Source organism: Balearica regulorum, chromosome 1, assembly GCF_011004875.1.
Source record: "Balearica regulorum gibbericeps isolate bBalReg1 chromosome 1, bBalReg1.pri, whole genome shotgun sequence".
NCBI classification, from domain to species: Eukaryota; Metazoa; Chordata; class Aves; order Gruiformes; family Gruidae; genus Balearica; species Balearica regulorum.
This window is the reverse complement of record NC_046184.1, coordinates 121,551,655-121,576,414: the sequence shown is the minus strand read 5'-3', so window position 1 is coordinate 121,576,414 and position 24,760 is coordinate 121,551,655. Positions and strand designations below refer to the sequence as shown.

General features: G+C 39.1%; 1 protein-coding gene across 3 annotated transcripts in view; it reads right to left on the bottom strand.

The window, feature by feature from the left end:
• Positions 1–24,760, bottom strand: part of PDXK (pyridoxal kinase) — a 54,979-nt gene that overhangs the window by 15,702 nt on the left and 14,517 nt on the right. For all 3 annotated transcript variants that reach the window (XM_075773370.1, XM_075773380.1, XM_075773391.1), the window contains exons 2-7: positions 16,746–16,800; positions 9,226–9,330; positions 6,255–6,338; positions 3,410–3,456; positions 1,043–1,128; positions 181–226 (exon numbers count right to left, since the gene is read on the bottom strand). In XM_075773370.1, coding sequence (XP_075629485.1) covers positions 181–226; positions 1,043–1,128; positions 3,410–3,456; positions 6,255–6,338; positions 9,226–9,330; positions 16,746–16,800 — 423 coding nt within the window. The remainder of the gene's footprint in view (positions 1–180; positions 227–1,042; positions 1,129–3,409; positions 3,457–6,254; positions 6,339–9,225; positions 9,331–16,745; positions 16,801–24,760) is intronic.

The window sequence follows — 24,760 nt, the reverse complement described above, 5'->3', positions numbered from 1 at the left end:
CCAAAGTCTGACACTAGAAGAGAAAGTATTTTGCGCTTGGAGTGCACAAGCTTTAATGATAAATGGAGAGAAAGGATAGAGGCCAAAGTGACTTCAAGGTTAAAGACAAATGGCAAACTGCAGCATTGCAGGCAGGAATACAGAAAGAGGCCTTACACATCCTACCCCTCGTGTACTTACCTCTAAAGCTTCTTTTTCTGTGTGAATCTTCCTGCCCGTGAGTAACCTGAGAATGAAACAGAAATCTTAAAAGAGCACAAGCTCTCCAGCTTAATTTACTCTTTGAAAGAAGGAAAGCTTGGACTGCACCATACAGACCTAAGCAGTTTGTAGCTACATGGTCTGCTGTACCAGACCACTGTCTGTAAGTTACGTGCACAGATACGCAGTGCTTCTGAAGCAGACTCACACCAGTCCTAACCTGCCTCCTGCAAAGATCCCTGTATCATAAAATTCCCTCAAAAGTGTCTTCTCTCCATCTCCCATGTAGCTGCTCCCTCCCCTAAGGGGAACAGCCTGTGATGCATCACAACAGATAATCTCCTGACCGAAGAGGCACACCTATGTAGACAGGATAGGCAGGAGGCATTTATATTCCTAACTCCTATGAGATGTTGCCATGGCGGTATTTCTGAATCTAGTTTTGGAGGTTTGATTCAAACTATTTTGGTTTTGATATTCTGACATATAATAAATTTTTTCCTGGGAATGGGTAAGGTCGGGGATGGGAAGAGAAATATTTTTTCAACCTCCCCTAGATACAGCCCTCTGGAGACAGTAAGAAGTAATCATGAAAATGAGAGACCGGAAAAACCAAGAGGAATCTTTTCCTCACATAACTCCCAGATTTTTTACTGGTTTCAATATGGAACAGTTGGAGGTTTGCTGAAAAGCACCACTTGAAAGCAGGAGCTAAAAACCAAAACGCAACACATATGTACACACATACGGCACTGTACTGAGACCAATAAAAGAATAAGTAGCAGTCTCCCCTGCTTTTATCCCCAAGTTTATTTGGCTATAAAAGGAAATAAATACTTACTCAGCTTCAAACTGGTTAGGAGTAATTATATCAGCAACAGGTACAACTTTGTCCCTGTAGACTGGGAGGAGATCCTTGGGCACATACTAGGGGACAAAAAACAGTATCAAACGTTGTCAGCAGCATCTGAGATGTGGGACTGCAACTCTCCTTCCCGCACCTATCATTCGTGCTGTCACTGAGCAACCTGACAGCTCCCAATGTACTGTTACACAGCAGTAACTACAGTGGCAGTGCATCCTACAGTTGGTGACAGTACAACCAACAGCCCTTCTTTCACTGGAGGCCATGGGAAGCCCTGCTAAGCAGACAGGCCCAAACTGGCAGCATTAAAAGGAAGCAGTGTCTGGACGAAGAACTTTTGGGTTCCCTCTCACCAAGGTGACACAGCAGCATGAGGAAATACAGTGTCCCAACACAGGGAATCCTTTCTCATGTCCTTACATCCTAAATAAACTACTTTGTTGTTGTACTGACAGTACAGAGGCCTTTTGCTGTGGCAGTGTGTGCTCACATTGATTGTAGTGTTTTGACGGGGCTTAAGAACAAGTAAAATCCATGCCATGCATTATTTCACCTCCTCCTTTCAGCGCAGTATTTCTAGGGTGTGTTGTACATCAATATGTGTAAATGGGAATCAGATTTATAATTTGTTTGGTACAATTTAATCTATAAATCAGTTCCAACAAGGACATTAAAAATATTTTGCTTGTGTTGCATCCAAGTCTAACAAACTGCTAGCATACTTCGCTGCCTGCAGAATCAGCTCTTCAAGTAACGAGGGCCAATGCTCCCCATTCTGCCTGTCTGTTCCATTTCTATCCCATATGCATTAGCTAAATATGGCCCACCAGCAAAAGGAGATTGGTTGTCTGAGCAGGTGACATACAATAAGACTTAACAGGAGCCCACCAGCCTGTATGCTCTTCAGACTCAAAGCTGAAAAGCATCAGCTGTTTTGGCACACACTAGAGCTCAGCTAAGGAGTTTGGGTTAGATGGGTACAGAGGGCACCTCACCTTCCTGAGTCCTGCTGTAATTCAATTTAACAAAACCTTTAATAAAGGTTCACTGTTTACTAGCAGCTGATATTCTTTGGCAGAACCCCATTTGCTAAATCAGGCTTAATATCCATTTTGTCCATGTTTTATTTTCTCTACTAGTCTCATAAGCTGTGAAGGGCAAGGTGCATGCCTACATGTGCACATGTGTTAATGTATCCCATTCCAATCGTATCCAATTGTATCAGCAACAGCTCAACAACTCCACCACGGTGTTGACCACTAGGTGCTACCAGAACACCAGTCATACTGATACTGAACTCACTCATGCAGCCCTGGTGAAGCAATGGTCACAGGGACTCTGCCTTTAGCCAGAAATGCAAGACTAGGTCACATCTAAACCAAGGCATTTTAAATAATGATTCTATTACTTTTTATGGCAGGAATGAGTTAGTGGGTTGCATGTTAAATATTCTCCTCTTCTCCTATTTACCTTGTCTTCCACCCAAAAGACACAGGTAGGCCTGTGGTTATGACTTCTCCCAAGAGCTAAAGCTTTGCAAGGTGACTCTACAACTGCTAGATCTCTGCCTTGTTAGAACAAGCCAAGGACAATAAATATTGCAATAGATGTAAAATGAAAGAATAGAACACAAAAGCAATGGCAAATTTATTGCTAAGTGCTACTTCATGTGATGTTTTATAAGCAGGTAAACTGTAAAAAGGTACAAGGACAAAGAGGAATTCATAGTGCATGACTAGCTAAGGCAGAAGAAAACATAAAATATCATTATTGCTGATGTCTTCCCACATTGCATTTTTCCTGAAATTATTTGCTAGTTTTGATCAAAAATGAACGTTTCTTTGTCAGTATGTAGTCTGGAACTGGCACACAGAACCCTTCTGTCACTGATCACAGCCCTATGCCTAACAGCTGTTGGATCTCACACAGAATAAGTCATTTTTAATTTAGGTTCAAGCGGTATGTCAATTCACACGATCACTAACTATGCCAGCCAGGCTACCAGCCAAAACAGAGCTCTTGACAGAAGACAAGGGAACTCCAGTGAGACAAGGAGGGAGAGCAGGGGTATATTTTCCTGCAAGGCAAGGTCTGTATTCCACCTGTTGCCTCAGCAGAGAGTTAGAAATAATCCCAGGGCTATGCAGCCATCATTCTTCCCAGATACTAAACTCATTCAAAACACAGGAAATTAAAGTACAAACTTACTTTATGCTGGGATGCAAAGCCACACTTAGGGTAAGTAAGTAGCTTAGTTTTGCTGTTTAAACATTAATAAACCTTTATACATCTTTACATAGCAAATATTCACTATACAGAGAATCCAAACAGGTAAGTACTAACCATAGAACCTTCTCCATTCCATTTGTCACCCATCACTGGATCGCATACTGAAACAGAATAAACCTAGCTTTAGAAATGGGGTACAGTTATAGAGACCCTGGAGGGAGGGAAAAGCTCTTGCAGCACACTCAACTTGAAATTTGTAACCAATGACTGCCAATTCTGAAAGAATAGGCCACATGTCTTAACTGTCAGAGGGTTGTAGTCACCCTCACCTACCTGCTTCCATGTTGTTATGTCTGAAGGTGATGAGGATCTTTGTTGGCGACATGGACAGTGGGATCGAGCGCACCCTCAGCAAGTTTGCCAACGACACCAAGCTGTGTGGTGTGGTTGACACACTGGAGGGAAGGGATGCCATCCAGAGGGACCTTCACAGACTTCAGAGGTGGGCCTGTGTGAACCGCATGAAGTTGAACAAGGCCAAGGGCAAGGTCCTGCACGTGGGTCAGGGCAATCCCAAGCACAACTACAGGCTGGGCAGAGAACGGATTGAGAGCAGCCCTGAGGAGAAGGACTTGGGGGCGTTAACTGACGAAAAGCTCAACAGGAGCTGGCAATGTGCACTTGCAGCCCAGAAAGCCAACCGTGTCTTGGGCTGCATCAAAAGAGGTGTGACCAGCAGGTCGAGGGAGGTGATCCTGCCCCTCTACTCCGCTCTTGTGAGACCCCACCTGGAGTACTGCGTCCAGCTCTGGGGGCCCCAGCACAGGAGAGACATGGAGCTGTTGGAGCGAGTCCAGAGGAGGGCCACGAAGCTGACCAGAGGGCTGGAGCACCTCTCCTGTGAGGACAGGCTGAGAGAGTTGGGGTTGTTCAGCCTGGAGAAGAGAAGGCTCCGGGGAGACCTAATTGCGGCCTTCCAGGAAAGATGGTGAGGGACTGTTCATCAGGGAGTGTAGTGACCGGACAAGGGGTAATGGGTTTAAGCTGAAGGAGGGTCGACTTAGATTAGATGTTAGAAAGAAATTCTTTACTGTGAGGGTAGTGAGGCGCTGGAACAGGTTGCCCAGTGGTTGTGGAGGCCCTGTGCCTGGAAGTGTTTAAGACCAGGTTGGATGAGGCTTTGGGCAATATGGTCTAGTGGAGGGTGTCCCTGCCCATGGCAGGGGGGATGGAACTAGATGATCTTTGAGGTCCCTTCCAACCCAAACCATTCTATGATTCTATGACTCTATGAGAGGGTCTGACTGCTGGGAGTAAAGGGACTTTTGTTACGGAAAACTCAGAGAGCCTGCCCCTTCGCTCTTCAACCCAAAACTCTGGAATATAATAGTAGTACGGTTGGGAAGAAACGTGGGAGAAGCTGATAGCTGTGAAGAAAGTCCCATTTTTACTTTAGCGTAAAAACATACATGCCAAATGTACACACCAAAATGCTGTGTATACACATAAAAAAATAGTATGTGTATTATAATCAAACAAGAAAATCCATGCCAAAGTACATAAACTCATACTTGGTGTAATAATATTAACACACATTTGGCACAGGTTCTGAATCATGACCAGTATTAACAACATATTCCAAGTGCCCTCAGTTTCAAAGTGAGGAAACAGCCTAGCCTTGTACTTTAAAAAGGAACATTGTTCATTGTATTAAAAGAGCTTTTAGCAAGATAAAAAAAGAAATACAAATCCAAAGGTATCAAATCAATGTCCAATCAGTATATAAGGAAGTTTCTATGAATAAAAAGAGGGTAATTTGCTTTACATTTTTAAAGTATTTTCCTTACATTGTAATCTATTAAAGGATCTTAGAAGCCTAGCTGTGTTCTCACTGTCTTAGCATTTACTTCGTGTTCTATACCACTAGATGTTTCTTTCTGCTCATACTCCAACAGAGTTTTTAGCTTTGACTTACTAGTACAAGGCTCTGGAGAACCTGACAATGCAACACTGTTAATAAAGGCTAAAAAGCAACAAAGCCTGAGCTCATGAAAATTACCTTTGCTACATTTTTCTAAATTAGAACTGTGCTTTGTTAACTTTAAGTAAGATATGACACTCTGTGTAGTATTACACCTTGAAAATCCTGTGAACCATTCTAGATGTTTCCTGGCCACACAGTTTACTGAACCTGAAGATGCCAGGCTCAAACCATCATTCGCAGCTTTTTATCCCACTAAATCCCTACTGACTTTGCCCTGTCACTCTAAACGTTTTGCTCAATTCAAGCCTATGCTTGTTATCTTTAAAAGTCCTGACACCCAGAGAGTTAGGAAGGAAAAAGGAGAATCTCTTCTCACAGGTTTAAGCCTGACGTGACACTGCCTGACAGCAGTTGCTGGAGTCTGTTGCTCTGAGTGTTCCCAGGTAATCGCAGCAGAGGACACCAGAGTTCAAAAAGCCTTGGAGTTTAAACCAAATTATGAAGCTTACAAGGCACAGTAAGACACTTCTGGGATGTCATATGAAACCATGGCAGGGCAACATGGGAGAGTCTACCCTGCTTTTGACTGACTTGGAAATCAAGGAGAGGCTTCAGCTATCGGCACTTGCAGCCTATGCCTCTGAACTACGAACAGCAGCAGCCGGCTGGGATTTTACAAGCCTTTCTTTGATACAGACAATCAGTCCTCAAGGCGCATTCTCCTTTGGACGGCATAATGCAAGAAATAATAGACTGAAAGGCATAAAATCAGAAAGATAAAAAAACCAACTCCCTCAACACTGAAGCAATGCTGAAATGAAACTTCACTGGAGCCTCAGCTGGTCCCAGCCGGATCAGAGCACAAGATGGCTGTGAAAAGCTGGGTAACATCAGAACAACGTCTTCATTCTAAAACGTGAAAATGATGGGCATAGACAGTGATGAAGCAGAAAGGATTGTAATACGCATCCTTACCATATACTAGGTTAGAATTCTGTTGCTTCAACTCCTGGACAATATCCACCACCATTGCAAGAAACGATGTGTCTCTTGTATACCCTTTGGGAAAAAAAGACACCTGTGAAGTCTACTTTCATGAACTTTTTTTTTTTTTTTTTTAAATTTTGGACAGAAATGCTGCATACTTCGCATTCTTTGGAACAACACATTTTTAGAACAAAGGCGTTTTAGTATTTCATTCAGGAACAATAGGTGGAAGACAAATTCAGACAGTGCTTTAACAACTAAAAATATAACCTTAAAAATCCATTTATTAAGTATGTTATATATGAAGGGCTCATACAACTTCAAAATGCTTAAACATATATATGAAAAGGTCAGACTGAACGGAAAAAACATTCATTTTCTTCAAAACAGCAGTCTGAATCAGTACTATTTATCATGAAGTAAATAAGAAATATTTTAAATTCCATACACTTTTCATGTACTCCAATCTGAAGCAGGTTTTTTTATTATTAATGTTGGCGCTGATACAGTCTAACACATTAATACAATGGAGAATTAATCTTTAATATTTTAGAGCAATGGCCAATATACCAATAAAATTCCTATTTTTATACTTAGCAGTGAAATAAGCTGGAAATAATTTTTATGGTATCTCAAGGCCCTAATCACAATGCTAGCACCACAATATTCTTATTTAATCATGAATTTATTTTATAGTTGTTTCTTTATATATTTATTTTATGTATTAACTTTATTTACTACATTTATTAATTAATAATTTATTTTCACTGATTTTAGTTCATTTAATAGTATTATTTTTAGCAAGGTAGCTTCTTCAAATATATTCTTCATATATATTTTTGAGACTTATTTTTTACTTGCAAAATTGATCAATTCATAGATGTTGCAGAGAAATAGAAAAAGCTTCCAAGATTTTTGGCCAAAATGCTTTTTAAGTCTATGAAATTATGATAGTCAAAAAAGCCAAGCAAAGATTTTGTTTAAAATGACCTGTGATGGTAGACTGGCTGAAAATACAGAGTATGATTAACGTTAGTGACAGAGGTGTTTCAAAAAAATTACACTGAATTGGAATTTATCTCTTACCTTGAGTGTTTTACTGTAAATGAAACAGATATATGACGATCTACAAGTAACTAACAGTCAGAAAAGTTAATGAAGTGTTATTTTGTATGATCAGCCTAAAGATAATAATTTCCATCTCAGCCAAGATATTTAGTCATCAGACATACAATTACAATCAAATTCCATCTGCTGACAAATTAGTTTGTTTTCAGTGTTTGAATAATCATATCCAGATTGTTGGAGGTACAAAGTACAGTTGTGCACTATAGTGAATGGCTGTTCCTGTTTGAAGAGAAAAATCTGTCTGTTGGCCCTGAATGAAAAAAAACCTGAATTTTAAGTTCAGCCATAGTGCAACTGAACACTAAAACACTGAGGGTATTATTAGATCTTAAGAAATTAGTGCCATTTCTACCCGTGCCTTCTCTTTGTCCATACTGAAAATGGCTACACTGAACAAGATATTTAAACAAACGCAAACATCTACCCACAACTCCAATTTTAAAAGGCATATTAATAAATATTCCTTCTTTTTTCTAAAAAAATTCTTCTTGCTCATGATTTTTATTTTTCCTTCTACCATTTCTAATCTCTTACATCTGCTTTGCCAGTACAAGACAATGATAGGAAAGGAGTTGGGGTCTTTTCCAAGAGTTGAAAGTAAAATAAAAAGGGAACGTTTCAGCTAAAAGAATACTCAAACATTATTTTTATTTTGCATACTAGTATCTCCCAAAAACACCTACAAAACAGTGTGCTTTTCCTGGAAATGTCCTCTGTGTGAGTTCTTTCAAGGAAAGAAAGGGTGTTTGTATTTCTCAATCAGAAAGAACTCAATTATGCTGAAATTAATTTCTTAACCTTAGTTCAGTCTATTTTCTACTTAGTCTCCTCTACTTTGGAGATACTCCCTGAAAAAGAACTGACAACAACTCTTCAGACATGCCACACTCTTCAAGCCAGAATGACTGTTTTGGGGTTATAATCCATACTTAAAGTCTCCGGTTTTCCCTGTGTATAAAGGACTTTCCTACATGTGGAAGCCATGAAATCAATCAAATGTGTCAATATATTTCTGTTTACCTTTAAAAAGTGACAGTTCACTGCTATAAAAAACTGATACTGTAATCTAAACCAGATGCATAGCCCTTACTGAGGTGAAACTTGATCAGTAATCTACATTTGAGAAACAGCAATTGGATGAGCAGCAGTTTTTACCAAAAACTGCACAGAGAATCTCTCCTTTCCATAAAGCATTCTACAAGAAGTTTTCTTTGCCTATATTTATAAATGCTTTAAGGAAACACTGCACAGTCACTATGTCCTGCAGAATGGTATCCAGAGGACCCAAATAACAAGAAGAGCAAAAAAACAAGAGATATGACAGAGTCAAAACGAAAATCCAATCCTGCTTATACTTTGCTCTGTATCCAAAGCACCACCCTTTAAAGATCAAGTAGAAAAAAAGCACAAACTGTGTATAAAATCATGCTATAGTACCACAAAGTACCAGTACTTCAAATTTAGGAGAAAGGGTTAAACTCATGCCTTCATAATAAATTTCAAAGTAATACTCTGACATTCCTCATCCTTTTTTCAGTACAGGCACTCCCAAAACATTAATTAAGCCTGTACATGACTGGCCTGTACAAGTCTGTAAACTATACAAGGAGATCAATTTACACACCCAATTACAACCTTCAGGCTGGAGAACACTGGCTGTTTCAAACTGAACAGCATGAGCAGTTCAGACTATAATATATAGATGAAATTGCAGGAGGAATCAAAGGAGGGAAAACATAATTGCTTGATTTGGAATAAGGAGGGATATGGTTTATATTTCTTTACTTTTATTTATATCTCAAAGGAACTCCAAGGAACAAGCTCTTCTTACCTGTGAGTACATAATCATACCGGTTGACCTTGTTCAGCTTAAGTCCCTCATACAGTTCATGAAGTTCATCTGAATTTAACACCTGACCCTTCCAGTGGGCATAACCTGCAAAGTAAACACCAGATAATTTTTCAAGAGCTAGATTTTCTATGTAGGATCACACAGATTATACACTTGGAGGAACTGCATCATATATTAGCACCAGAAAGCATTTCCGCCTCCTCCTCTGTAAAACGCTGTTGCGAAATGAAAGCTGCTGTCAGCAGAACAGTTAATGCGCTCAACTTCTTCTTAGCATCTCTGTTCCCCAAAGGAACTAGAGTGACTACACCAGTTTGAAACTGTCCATTTATCAGTAAATCGAGCAGAGCACACACAAGCTCCTACAAATTTTCCCATGGAGCCTATACAATGATCCTTTTCCTGTGTGGAGGGGGACAAACGTATGTTTTGGACTTCACTGGGGGAGGGTGCCCGTATAATCTATTTATTTTTGTTATTTTATACTATAAAAAAAAGAAAAAGATTGTCAGCTAGATGACAAGCTTAAACAGGCTTGTGGATCTGTCTGGACACAGGCATGCAGCACTGCTGTACCCATCAGATACGGTGTTCACTGGAACCTGCATATAACGAATGGAGTTACCACAGCAGAACGTTGTTGTGGATGCTCTTTAAACATACAACGTCATCTGACAAATTTTCTTCCAAGAATAGCACAGTTTTAATGCTGAGGATCCTGGAGGAGGCAAATGAGTATCAGAAAGACACTACAAACGGACAAATAATATCCATACACTCCTATCCTTGAATTATCTCTAAGAATTACACGCCAATACTCTTGGCTGAGAAGCAGATAGAAGGTGAAGTTACTTGGGAGAAGCTGAACTGATTTCAGGAAGCAATGGACCAAGCTCCATGGCAGCCAATTTCAAGGTAGGGAGGTGTGGAATCTTCCTTGAGAGATTCTAAACATTTGTTTAAAAATATAAATGTACCTTGCACCTTGTCACCAAAGCCTGCCCATCTAGATGGCTGCCATCACCCCCTTGTATACAAGAATGGGGCTTCCTCCAGGATATTAGATGAAGCACCCATAATTTAACTCTTCCAACCTCCATAAATTCAGAGTTTGTTAAAAAGCTTATCTTTTTATTAACTGGAACTAGGAAAAGTGAAATGTTAAGTGAGCTATCTTCTTCCACACCATCCCTGTGTGAAGACAATGGTATTTTATTTGGCTTAACTTCTGCTCTTGGAATTAGAAAATTCCGTGATCAAAACCGTTGGCTTTGATTATCGCTCTAAACTGTGTTATTAGAGTAACTGCCAAAAGGTGCTTAGAGCCTAGGATAAGCACATTTTTCAGTTTTCCTTCTTATGAATGCGAATACACCCACAGTAGGGTGAGCAGATGGATCATTTTGTTCTCCTCAGCTCACAAAAGCCTAGCCTCTAAAACACGACTCACTGCCAGCTGGCTGGGGGACTGACTCACATCAGCCATGACAATTTTCTCCCTGGCAAATGATTTTTAGCAAGTCTCTGTGAAGAAATGGACAGAGTGAGGGATCCCCCTATGTTAGGGCTGTAGTTCCATTGCAGAACATAGCGATATTCAAAACAGCAACGCTTAGCACCTAGGCACACGTCTAGCCCCAAGTATTTGAGGAACTTTTGACTACAACTAACTCAAGTATTCGGCTTATTTAATACATATGCAGATGTTTTTTCTGTCACATCTGCAGCTTCAGAGAGAAATAATCTGCCTTCTCCTCTTCCCCAAATCTCTACTAGCACTGCAAAGCTAGTCCCTACAGGGACACAACACAGTCCTTTTTATTTCATTGCGCTCGTCAACGAAACTGAGTGCAGTTTTCACCCAGAATCAAGGACAGCTGGCAAAAGAGTAGTCATTCATCTTACACACGCCCATAAAAATAACTATGATAGATTGTCCAGACAATCTAGATACTCTTGGGAGCTATTCCCACAGAGGGACCCTGCACATTCACTATTTAACTACAAGTTCACCTTCCTATGTCAAGTTGTTTTACAAGCTGTTAACAGTCAATGCACAGGGTCTGTGTCACACTGATCCTCCATTGAGGGAGAGAAGTAAATACAGAAACAAAATGTTAGGTAGCAGCCCAGCTTAGCTCAGGATTTGATAAGTTACCCACACAGGGCAGGGGCATTGTCTGAACTCTGTAGCAATGACTTCCAAGGGTATCTAGAGGATCCTTTTTATCACCTGGTAATATGTGTAATACAACCTGAAGGCTAATCACACGATAGCTGGAGAAGAAAAAAAAGCCCTAGGGAAGCTCTCAGGGAAGCCCCAGCTATTCAGACAGAAAAAAAAGGGCAATGCCTTCACTGGATCTGCAGAGAACTGGGACTTCACTAGGCGCTGAATTATGTTCAAGTAAGAAGAAACAAAATCTAAACTGGCAGCAAGATGGAAACCAGCCTAAGCCCTTTCCCCAGGGCAACTTCATGTAACATGATGAACAAGGGGCAGATCCCATGACCCTGTGTTTATCCTGCTCTCCTGGTAGAATATACAACCCAAAAGCAGCTTCTGTAGAGGGACAGAAGAAAAAGCCCGTTATTCATGTTCAAAAAGGGTTTCACGAACTGAAGGATGGATACCCTGTGGTCCCAGGAAGAGGGACTGTCTTGAAAGGGGAAAGGCATGGTGGTAAGGTCCAGCAAAAATCCAGATACTGTATGTTGAAAAAAACACTGCATAGCCCTGAACCCAAAGCGAGTTAGCAGGGAATGCCAATAGCAAGCTTAAACATGTGAGGTCCAATTGGCTTTAGGGAAAAGCATGAGAGTGGTTGGAGTTAAGGATGATAACAAGGAACCACTGTCTTCCTTGGCTAGGCATGGGAACTCAGTTGGCAACGAGGATATCTGAAGGCCCAGAGTTGCCTTGCAAGACCTAAAAGCAAGCTTCCTAGAAATGTTATCCCTGTGCCTACACCGCTAAATATGAGTATCTGAAAAACAGCAAGAGAAAACCTAAAATCTTCTGTTTAACTATCCACTGACTATAACTCCTACTCTGCAGTAATATTTCCACTGCGGCACTCAATATAGAAGTTCAAAGTCTCACAGTACCTGGCTATTTGCACACATTGTGCAAGAACTACAGCCAAGAAAAGTAAAGAATGAGTTTCAAGTTTGTACTTGGCAAAATAACTGCATCCCATGTGGAGAGTACAGAGCTGGTTAGGCGTAGCAGCTGGATCAAATTATTACTCTTTTGTCTTGGATATTCAGGTGAGATCTTGGCTTGTATCTTCCACAGAGGAAGAAAGCTGAATCTTCCTTGTTTTGGTTACAAAACCACCGAATAATTCCCCTCAGTGCTGGACTGAGAGAGCAGAGAGAACACTGCAAATCATGGTACAGCTCTCCAAAACTGCACTTGACTCAGACTGACTGCATTAGTGTCCCAGATTAGTAATAATTTTAAATACACAGATGAACATAAACATCTTTATACCCTTTCTGCATATCTGTGTTATGTCCTTTTGTTGCATTTAGATGTTATATAGTTGCTTTTAAGCAGATATGGGAATGAAAAAAGGTAAGATATGATGACTCTTGTCACTTATCCCTCTAAAATGAATATGTATTCATCGGTCTCCAAGGAAATGTCTTGGTTCACCTGTATGAAAAAGTAAAAAACAAAAACCACTACCAAGAGAGGCAGCTAATACTGCACCGAAGATGAATTTACATACTTTTGTTTCCTGCCTTCCTCCACTACTACATTTTTTTTTCTCTCCTTTGGAATGTATTTATAAGACCGTTCATTCCAAAAACAAGGAAAAAAAGAAAAGTTAAAAAATTCCAGGCATACCAGAAGAAACACAAAAACAAAAAAACCCAAACCAAACAAAAACTCCAATAATAAAAAAAAGTTACCATTTAAGTACAGCAAGGAGTGTAAGATTTCTTTGCTTTTCAACCCAGAACATTCTGTTCTGAGGTTTGAGTTCCTCCTGTGGTGCTCCCTGCAAAACTGTTCCAAGTGGCTTCAGTAACCAAGTATTTCACATGGGAAAAAGGAAGAAAGATCTAGTGTTTAAGGCACATAATGGGCAGGTAATCTGGCCCCAGCTGTGCCACAAAATTCACATGCAAACTCTGGCAGACAACCTGGTCTAAACACATGACTTCAGCTACCAGGAGGCCTTCAACAAAACCAGAAATACAGTACCAAATTCTGCATTGGATTTTTCACAGCTGGTCAGTGTGGGAGTAAAATACTACCAGTGTAAGGCACAAGTGGAGATCTTTTCTTTTTGTCCTGCACTGCACAGGTGTGAATGACTGCATATGGGCAGCAGACTGTGAAGAATCGCATAAACGAGACATAATTATAATTTCTCATGTATTAGACCTACCAGCCAATCCAACCACCCACTATACACCCACTAAGTGGAAGTCAAAAGTGCTTTGCTTAAAAAGAAAAAACAAACAGGGTATTTGTTCTGGAGCAGTTTCAAATGTAGGATTTGGATGGCAAACTAAGCATATTATACGCTTACCATTAACCTACCAATTAGAAACAAAAATGCAAATCACTGAAGAATTAAAAATGCACCCCAAAAAAATCAATGATACAATAAAAAAAATCTAGATTTTTATTTTTGCACATCAGACAATGAGATGCTTCTGCAAACAATACAGTAAAATAGAATAAAAAGCACAGAATCTTTGTAGGTTGCATGACAGCTTCTTTTATTTGTACATGAAGCATGATGCCATTCAAGGGTGAGTCACTCCAATCATAAAAGTTCCTCACCAAGCAACATGACAAACCATTCTCCCAGGGGGACTGATTTAAAGCACATTTTCTGAATTTCAGGATTATCAGAGACTAAAGAATGCTGAATTTTCTGAGCAGGAGTCAGCAGAAATAGGCCCGTGGTATTTTACTAATTTAAAAACCAGGCAAAAAAAAAAAAGCAACAATGATTCACCAAAGCAAGCCTGTTAGTCATAAATTCTCTCTGCATTTTATCTTTTGCCGACAAGACCAGATTTAAAGACAGGGATGGGGAAAGAAAGAACACCATGTCTGAAACCTCACACACTTTGCTACCTGTGCCCCCTCCGGTACGTCACATTCTTTTAGAAACAAGAGTTCACAGATTTTGAAGCAAAAGTTTGCCCTTCAGCTCTAATGATGACCACAGAAAGGGTTCTCATAAGATCTCGTTCTCGTAGGAAAATCGAGTTATCTTCACCAGTTCATCCAGCGCGATTCCTGTGTTTTGCGGCACTGCTCCAGACGCAAGCCACAGCCCAGCAAGGCAGCTCCTGTTCATTAATCCCTGCAGTGGCACAGCCTGCGCAAACATTGATCTGCAGCTACTGGTGCAAGTTTGTGTGCAGGCACATGGAAATCTTCAGTCTTGGAAAAATCTTCGTATAAGGACACCACATGTTCCTACATGCCTCTCTCAAAGAGGAGGTGCAAAGCCACTGGGCTTAGAATCTATCCTTCAATTTAAGAAAGGGTAGAAAGGATTTAATGGAAAAAAAGCAGTGTTAGAAAACTAAAGCTGCCATAAAAGGGAATATGTGCCCTTCCTTTCTTTTCCATTCCTTCCTCTTTCAGCCAAATAACCAATACGTCTACTTATCTTTTACTTACGCTTGTCAAGTGCCAAATATTTACTATACTGTGATTTTTTTTTCTGAAAGCTCTGCTTCCCAAAGTCATGAGGTTGTGCAGCAATCTTCAGGATTTTTTTTAACACATTTACTAAGACAATCAAGATCACAGAAAAAAAATAAAATGTGACTCCTAAACACCAGGAGACAAAATAAAACTTCCAAATATTTTAAAGACTTGTGATTTTTGATACGTCACTGATTTGTTGTTCCTTCTACTTACTATCTTCATTGTCTGCCAAGCCTTGAATGAAGCACTGGTAACATTTCTCCAGCTGTGATACTATTAAAAAAAAATTAAAAATCTTCTTTTCTGTTGTAGAACCTGGTCACCCTATTGGTAATGTAATTTTCCTACCTTCAGACACATTCAGTTTATTGTCCAATAAAACCTCTATTAAGCTCTTTTAATGCCCTATAAAGCTGATTTAATCTTGAAATTGAAAGCCAGCAAACGACAAGTGCTCATCCATTTTGAGTGCCAAGTTATTTTACATGAAAAAAATGGCTTAGTTTCTGGAAGATTACAATAGTTTTATCCAGCCATCAATAACTAAACAACAAAAACTCCCAAACTCCAAAAGTAAATACATTAAAGAAACATAAGTCACATTGAATTACCTCTTAAAAACATGAGAGAACCTTTGTACTGTGCCAAAGGGTACAAGCAAAATAAGCAGCTTTTTGCCTGAGACCCTACCCCTTGTTTAATTATTACTTCTTTCATGCCTTTCCTCAACAAGCAGAGATTGTTTTCATTCATTTCTTCTTCCCAGAATGACACTAAATTCCTTCCATGGTAGGAACATCTTATAAGCTTTTGAAAGCTGCGTGGAGCTCAACATAGTAAGAGAGGACACAGGCTTCCTGGTCTGCTCTCTGTTCCAAAAACTTAGCGGTTTATTAACAGAGCTGTACTTGTGAGATACTAGGAAAGTATCCCAACTTTTGTATCTTTTTTTTTTTTTCTTTTCCTTTGTTAGAAACAATCTTTGCTCTTTTCCAAAATATTAAAGTCAGAATTTGTTCCTGGATTATTTTTTTAAGATACCCTTAGAATTTACCTAGAGCAGATTTCCCCTCAAACAACCTGCCACCACCATGACAGTAGATGTGTCTCTATTGAGCCAAAACCAGCAAGTCACTTGTAGCTCCTTTCTGAGTGAAAGGTATTGCTAAAATAAACATAAATTTCAGCTTTCTTTTGAAAAATAAAGTCCTCTAGCACTGTGAGTGTTAGGAAGTCTGAAAGTATTATGTGAATGCACCATGTTCAGGCTTAGAATCCAAGTAAAAATACACCCAAATGTATTAATGCCCTACCCCCTTCCTCCCTCCAGAATGTAATTTCAGGATACTTGATAGCCATCTGGGTGGGCACATAAAGAGAGGAAACATTGCATCTAGCTCAGTATTTTTCTGATGTTTGGGTTGGTAACATGATTATGACAGTCATAGGGCCACAATGCACAGAAAGCAGTACTGAAGACTCTCCTGTTCACAGGCCTGCTTGCATAGATGGCTGTATTTGTGTTATTTCACTGTCTGAGTTAATTACATTACTGCGTCACAAAAGAAACTTACACTCTGAAGCCACAGAACAGGACATTACCATGTCATATCATGCCCTAATCCCAAATTCAGACTTCTGTGAGACTTGAATCAAAAAATGAAAATTACATTTCTGTCCTATATCCTGAAGATGTGAGTGAAAACAGAAGACTGATCTCCTTTCCACTGTCATGTGATGAGGTGAGCCACATGTTGAGTAGAGCTGAGTGACTGGGGATCGGTATCTGGAGACACATGTAAAATTTTACCTGTGTGGTTTGAAAACTGGACGGAGTTCACCGTATCAACTTCAAATCCCAAAACCTGAAACAAACCACAGGAATATTTCTTTTACTAACACAGCTTTGTTAATATGTTATCAATATCACAAAACACAAGAAAGGATTATTTCCCAGTGCATATTTAAAAATCTGGAACGCTTTTAACGTGAAAGCTGAGTCAACATACATGCAACATAAACAAACAACGCAGTACTTCACTACAGCAGCGGATGTGGAACAAAAGTGACAGGGGCAACAGCACCAGAAGAAGAGCTCTGGATCCTCAGGCTAGAGTTCATCTGGGGATAAGGATGGAGAGGCTGGTCCAGCAGCAGTCACTGAAGTCCTGAAGAAAGCCTTGGCTAGTCTTTCTTGGCAAGAAAAGCAGTCTAAATTTCAAGGTACTACATTAATGCAAAATATGGAGGAAAGCTGCTGTTAGTATTCCAGAAAGTAAATCTTTCTAGAAGGAAGACAGAAGAATCCTAAAAAGGATCGTTGAGCCATATTTGGATGTCACAAGCACTTTCTTTACAACTAAAAGAGAATAGAAAGAAATCACAGAGAATTTGGAGCATGATTACACAATCAAAGGGAGAGAGCTCTTAAAAACATAAAGTAGAAAAAGCCTGAAGTATGCTCCAAAAGCCCCTTGCTACCTTGCATTACCAGCAATTCAAATACTGAAATATCCAAGAGTTTGCTAGTGCAATCAACAAAGACATTCTTGTTGCACAAAAAGAGATAAATATTCTGAAAATGAGAGCATTGAATCAGGATAAAACTAAGGAGGATTTTTAACCTATTTAAGCAATACCTGCTTAATACAGACAGGCATTGCTGTTCAAGCCATTTTTAGACATTTTTATCTGCCACAAAAGAAATTCTAATGCAACAGTGACATAACAGTCTGACATTTAATATTTATTTCCACATCCTACTTGCTCTGAGTAAGAATTCTCCTTAAAAGACGAGCTGCTATGTATGGCTCAGTGAATCATAGCGGGAGATAATAGTAATGATGCATCGCTGTTTATGATCCACTTTCAGGCAATTTGCTGGGTAGGGGGGAATGAATAGAAGAAGCTTTTAGCAGTCACGTTTTTCACTGAGACACATCCCTCTCCCTTTTTATCATGAAGGCAATCCCTTCATATGTATTAAAAATCTCTGGGTGTATGGTGCCAGACATTAAGCTTTCCCTGTGCATGTACCTTCTCTTGCACATGAAAGCCGTTAAGTGATAAGCCCCTTATTTCAAACCCTGGGTTGTTACAAGATGGAGGTACATGCTGCAACGGGTAGTTCCTTCTGCTTGCAGGCGCTGCATTTCTGGCATTTCGCAGTTCAGAGTCCACACAGGTCCACGCAGAACAAGTCTCTTCTTTCAATGTATAATAAAGGTTTCTGTTCATTCCGAACCAGAAAGCAAAGTAATCCTACATTAATGACAAACACACTGGTGGTTTGTCTCAGCATGATCAAGTTAAAATTAACCTCAGCTTCTACTCTCACCCTAGTTTCCTGTTTCACTTTGGTGGATTTTATTTTAAAGACTCTGGAATGAAAGGGGTGAGAACATGGCCATACTGTTACAACCTTAACCTTGATGTTTGCACTTGCTTTTCAAAGAAATAAATGAGAACACTGCTTCTAACAAGACTGTAATCCCACATTCAGTTCCCTTCCCTGCACTGAACAGACCTAAGAAGTTCTAATTTCCTTCAAACACCTTGGCAACAAATGTGAATTAATCCATTTCTGTGCAATATTTAGATCACATCTCTCCAACTATTAAACACCTGACACTATAAAACACACTTACTATGATTTAGTGGCTCATCAGGTTTACACCTAGTGCTTTAGGGAAGAAGAGCATGCACAACTGCTTGTAGGGAGGGCTATTTTATAATACAGATAAGCTCTGTACCAGCTGATAGGCACCAGCAAGAGCAGTCCTTCTTTATGGTCTCCACCAGCATTAGCTATCATTTGATTTCTCAACAAGCTTTTCTGTAGGATTAGGGATTTTTGGCTTGTTTTGGCCAGTTTATCTGCTTCAATCAGCAGAAGGGAAAATATAGGGAAGGCCACTGCTAACCTGACACTTAGCTGTCTCCAAGAGCTTAGCTGTCTATTTGGTAAAAGAGAGTTAAAGAAAGTGCTTTTGAATAGTTGAGGAAAAGTCACAGACAGCTCAAATCAGCAAAGCAGCTTTCCTATCAGTGCAGAACAGGCTAAAAAGCCTTTAAAGGTCTCCCTAAGAATCACTTAATGGTAACGGTCTACTCTGTCACAGTTTCTAATTTGCCTTAAATTTTTGTTTTGACTAAACGTACATGACTGTAATTTAACACACCTAATTACTAATCTCTAGTTCTAATTCAACCCTCAAAATAGCCCATGGTTACTTCAAAGAATTTCCTTTTACAAATATTTTTATCAAAACAGAGAGTAATTAAAAGACTTAAAATGTCACTTAAAAATCAAAGTACAATTAAACCCCCTAATTAATATTACCTCTGAAATAAGAGCAACAGATGTTGAAGTCCAGGCTAGTATAAAGTACTAAAATAATCAAAAAAGAATGCTGAAGTTATGTTAAACCAGTATGTGTTTGCTACCAAGTCAAACTGAATTGAAAAGTCTCATGGAATTTAGTCATCAGAAAAAGACCTGAAGACAGGGTATACTGAAGTGCTAAAAGCAGCTTTTGACAGCAATCATCTCTTCTACAGCTACAGAGAAAACCGTGTCTTAATTTTGGTTTGTGTAGTCCATTTTAACAACCTGATCATTCAAAGTAGATAAGGAAATGTTATCTTCCTCCTTCAACCAACAATCAAAAACCAGTACTAGTAACTATCATACTTGCATATCTAAAGGACCATACACATCAGAAACAGTTTCTGATTCACTGAATGATGAATACTTACCCTGCTTACAAAGGGAGCTGTATTCAAGAGCTGTCTTGTTAAACCTTTTTAATATATACTCATATTTTTAATTTATTGGGCAGAGCTAACTAAAAGCACTGATTTTGAGGTTTTTTAATTTAATTAAAAATTTCTACCCAAACCAGAGGTTAAATAAATCTTTTAGCTACCTAATTAGAAATACATGATTTTCATATGTACAGACATAGAAAACTGATATCAGAACAAACATACTGAATCAGATAAATGATACAAAAATAAAGAGAGTCTCTCTCATACTTGCACACAAAAGTACCAAATATCACCTGAAATTATGCATTTAGTTGGATATCAACAATGTGTACAAATGTCATAAACCAGTAAGAATCAACCTTTCCTTCAGAAAATTACTAGAAAGTACAAATTCAAAACAGGACTAAACTTAATTATTTATATCAAGTTTCTTGCTTGTCGACATAAAACACATTTAAATTACTTAATTCATGGATTTAAAATCAGTCCACTCTCGTTACTGATGTTTTTTTTCTACACACAGAGACAAGCCTGTCCGTGTTTCTGAAGTAAGGACATATATATATATATATATATATGCCAGTTAAATTGTCACCTCAACACCTTTCCTTATTTTGTGAACAATCAAAATGCTATAACTCAGCAAAGACTGCAAGTGAAACAGTAAATAAATATACAGTTAGTTCTATACAGTAGTTTTGTGGCATTCAGTCAACAGCGAACAAATTCAAGCTCGTAATGGTTTATCATGGTCCACTGATATCCACAGCTGTCTCTATGCTTGGCTTAAAAAAATACAGCAGAAGCCACAAGTAGCACTTTGGCAGGTCCACCTGTGTGACAAATGTCTTTGATGAGATACTGACAGTTTCACCTTATACTCCCTGATGCACCACTTTCCCTTTGCTTCACATATCAGTCTGCTACATTTGCAAAATGATCCAACTCTGGGTGTTTAAACCATCATTTTTTCTGTGTATGCATGTATGTGTTCCTTGCACCTCTGCGTAAATAAACTGAAGGAACTTAGATTTTGCTTATGTCAGAACTAACACCTTCAGATCATATTTGATAAGTGTGAGAACTGAGCTTACTAAGAGATGCACAATAATGCTTCATTTATTTCTTCTCTATACCAGCTTATAAGTAGTCTATAGCTGTGTTACTTCCCCTTCCCCCTATAGAAAGGGCTCTGTGGTGATACTCCTGCCTCTGGTTTTGGAAATGTAGGTTACAGCAGATACTCCTGCAAGTGTCCAGGGCTCCAGCTGCCAGGGACAAACATCATCTATGTTACCGCTATCCCCTGGTTTGGATGACCTGGGTCTCTTACCTGCCCTCCAGTAGAAAACTATTCCTGGTTTCCATGCTATCCCTCTGCTGTCCTTCTGTGTAAGTACCATTTGCCCACAGAAATGCAAATCCTGGGCAAATCTAAACCCATAGCCAGTTTGGGTAAGGATGATAAGTGCTCTTCAAAGGAAAAAGATAACTGAGTTCACCTTAAATCTCTCAGCCTCCAGTCTAAGCACATGTCAAACAATGTTGTTCTTAAGACCCAAATTAAGGTTGCTTGTATCACATCCCATAGTGACATCTACTGTGATTGACGTATCAGAGCAAAATGGGTGATTCCAACATATTTTTAAAGTATCTTCAAGCAAAGGAGGCAGAACTGTTACATTTCTAAAAATAGATCATCAATAGAACATCAAAACCAGAGGAGCTTTGTATTCAAAAGGCATTGGCTGGCAGATCTGAATGACACATTTCAGAAGAATATTTGGAAGATTAAATCAAAATACACACACTGGAGCAGAATCATTTGAAGAAGCAGCTACCATGAAGCCTATACCACAACATTATGCATAAGAACAAACTGGGCTCAATTCTTCCTCACAAATAACTGAAGGGACAAATGTCATCCAGTTCTTCCCACAGTGGAGAAAGCGCTATCCCAGCCTTGCAAAGAGAAGGTGCATCACCTGTGCAGGCACCTAGTCTACAGAACTATTAAAATGCACGTCTTCGAACTAGCAAGTGCTCAAGGGAAAAATCCACACGCCAGAAAGGAAGAGACTTCAAAATACATGGACAACCTCTAAAGGTGTTGGCTCTTTTTGGAAAACTGGACCAACAGCCTTGTTTTCCTAAAAGCACAGAAATAATTTAAACTTATGTTCAGCCACCAAGCCACAAATAAGAAGCCAAAAAATGGATCTACTTCAGGATTCAAATTTTACAGATGATACCAATTGTTTTACTAGTAGAACAACCTAAAGACCTAGATAGACAGAAAATTCCATGAGTTATATACGTTACATATATATAGCCAGATCTCAGTTCTGGTTCACCTCTAAAAATGCAACCTTTTGGACTTTGCTACTGTGTTAACATGAATTAAAGCTTTGCTTAAAATTTACAGTCTCTCTTCCTCTCCCTTCCAGAAAATATTTCAATCATCATACACATACTGAAACATGCTATTTCTTCACCACAAAGAACTAGTACCTAAGATTGTTAGAAATGAAAGATTACGAACATACATTTCCTTCAAGAGGACAGCCTAAGTTGTGCCTGTTATGTAAAGGGAGGGGGCCTGTCAAAGCAGCAAGAGAAAGAAAACTATGCCACATTATGGAAAACTGGGAGTGTAGCAAGAGAGAAATTAACAGGAATATTTTGAAGCAAATGCAACATCTCAAATTCAGTTTTAATGATTGCTAAGCTTTATGTTTATATTTGTGTAATCTACATTATGCACCAATGGTCTGGAGACAAATAAAAGTACTCATTTTTACCTCCTAATCCTATTTGGTATTTGATTGTTAACACCACTTGAGATGGAAACCTATTATCTTCAAAGATTAGCTCTGCCTCAGAGTAAATATTAATATAAATTCCCATTTAATAATTTTATTTACTCTGAGAAATGCTTAGAGAAATGCGAAAAGCTGTTACTGAACTGCCTCTGTTTAAAGTTTGTATTGCAGCTTTACTATGCTTCCGCAGGGAAAAAAATAAATTTTCAAAAGTATCACACGCTTTATAGTGTTGTACTTAAGAAGTTCTCCTTTTTCCTTGCTTATATTCATTTTTGGGGAAAAAAAAAAAGTTAAAAAAAAAATATCTAAATATCTTAAATCTCCAAAGTGTGTGAGAAAAACTGCCACTTGAATTACATGAACTTCTGAATTGAACCACATTTTATTGCTTTCCTGGGTACTAAACATTAGAAATAACGAAAACAAACAATTTCCAATGCATTATGTGGTCACGTTTAGATAAAGAGAGGTTTAAAGGGGGCTGAGAGAGATGCCGTGGAATTGCTGTCCTTGGAGATTTTTCAAGGCCCAAGAGGACAAAGCCCTGAGCAACCTGGGCTGAACGTGGTGCTGGCCCAACTTTCAGCAGGAGGCTGGGCTGGGGAACTCCTGAGGCCTCTTCCAGCTCCGGTCACTCTGTTGTTCAATGATACTGCTACATACAAAAAGCTCAGCTTTACCCATTGAGAACTCCACGTGTAAAATCACACAAAATATCATCATCTGCTACCCATCCTAAAGTCCAGGTTATAAGGAGAAAAACCAGTGGTACGGTATGTTTCCATTAACTATGCCAGCTTTGTCAGTAAAGATAGTATGCCCTTTGCTGTTAAACGATCAGTGGACCAATTTAACTTGAATGTTTGAGTTAGTACTTAATTTAGACAACCTTAGAGAACAATGACCTAGTTCTGCAAGAATGAAATTAAATTAAAAATACCTCTGTATTCTGCAACATGATCAGTACATATTTTCCTCTTTGGGCACTGGGTTTATGCCTCCGGTGGCATCTCATTTTAAGGTTTGAAAATACAATCACAAAGCAGTACTGCAGCTCAAGTTAGAGGGAAAATCTGGAACAATGAGTGAAAGGCAGAATAAGAAAAAAAAAAAGCAGTGTGAGGAAGAAAAGAAAAAAAATTGTATAAAACCAGACTTTGTAAACTGCATATATGCTTCTTCGATAGGTATTTATGTCCTCTCATACATGCTCACAGGTTGCTATTTATATTTCATGTAACAAAGTCGAGACCTCCATGCAAACTCTCCGGTTTCTTCAAAGTTCTTAATTTTAGAAAATGTTAGCTTTACCATATCAGAACACATCAAAACCAATTATCCCAAGTGAGCCCACAAACCAAACGGTTTGTAAACCACAAAATATCAGAGGTTGAAGCTGCAAATCAAGCTCAGCCAATCATTCATACAAATTCTTTTATTGTGAACACAGTACCTCATTTCTTGTATGCATTCACATCCAGATTTGAGTGACAAATGTGCCACAGGTGAAAAATCTCACTATATAAATGCAGTTTGACAAGAAAAGGGCACTGGTTAAGAAGAAAGAAGTAACAAGATTCTGCTAACCAAAAGAGAACCTTTCAGACTCCACTTTTGAAAAGAGGTTCTGACTCGCATACATCTAGTTCACCCTAGATCAATACATGCAGCATTGTATTATAACACTTAATTTCCTTGCACTTCAACCCTTCTGCTTTGTAGCAAGACGCTTGCTTTATAAGTAAAGTTTATGGGAAAAGGATGACTCTGTTTCAATTAATATGCAAATGATGAACCATCCAAGCCAGGTATGTCCTGTCCTTCATGCCAATGGATGGTAACCAACTGATGAGTTAGAGCAAAGGGCAGTACATATTAAGAATAGTGAGAAGTTTAACATAGACTAGACAAGTGAATCAAAACCATCCAGACAGAACTTAATAAGGCAGCACAGTGAATTATGCACAGGATTCCAAATCAAGGATTCAGGTATGTAAACTCAAACTGTGCTACTGATTCTTTTTCCTTTACTGGGCAAGATCAACACATAGGTATATTTTCAGAAACAATCACTAATTCTAGCTGCTTTCCTACTCAATGACTCAATTGTGATGCCTAGGAATGATTCATGAAGTCATGAAACCCCGGTAGATCTCACTGCTTTCACTTAGAAGTGACAGTCAGGCTTGTCTTTATTGCAAGCTGGCTCAGACTGACCTACACTCCACTA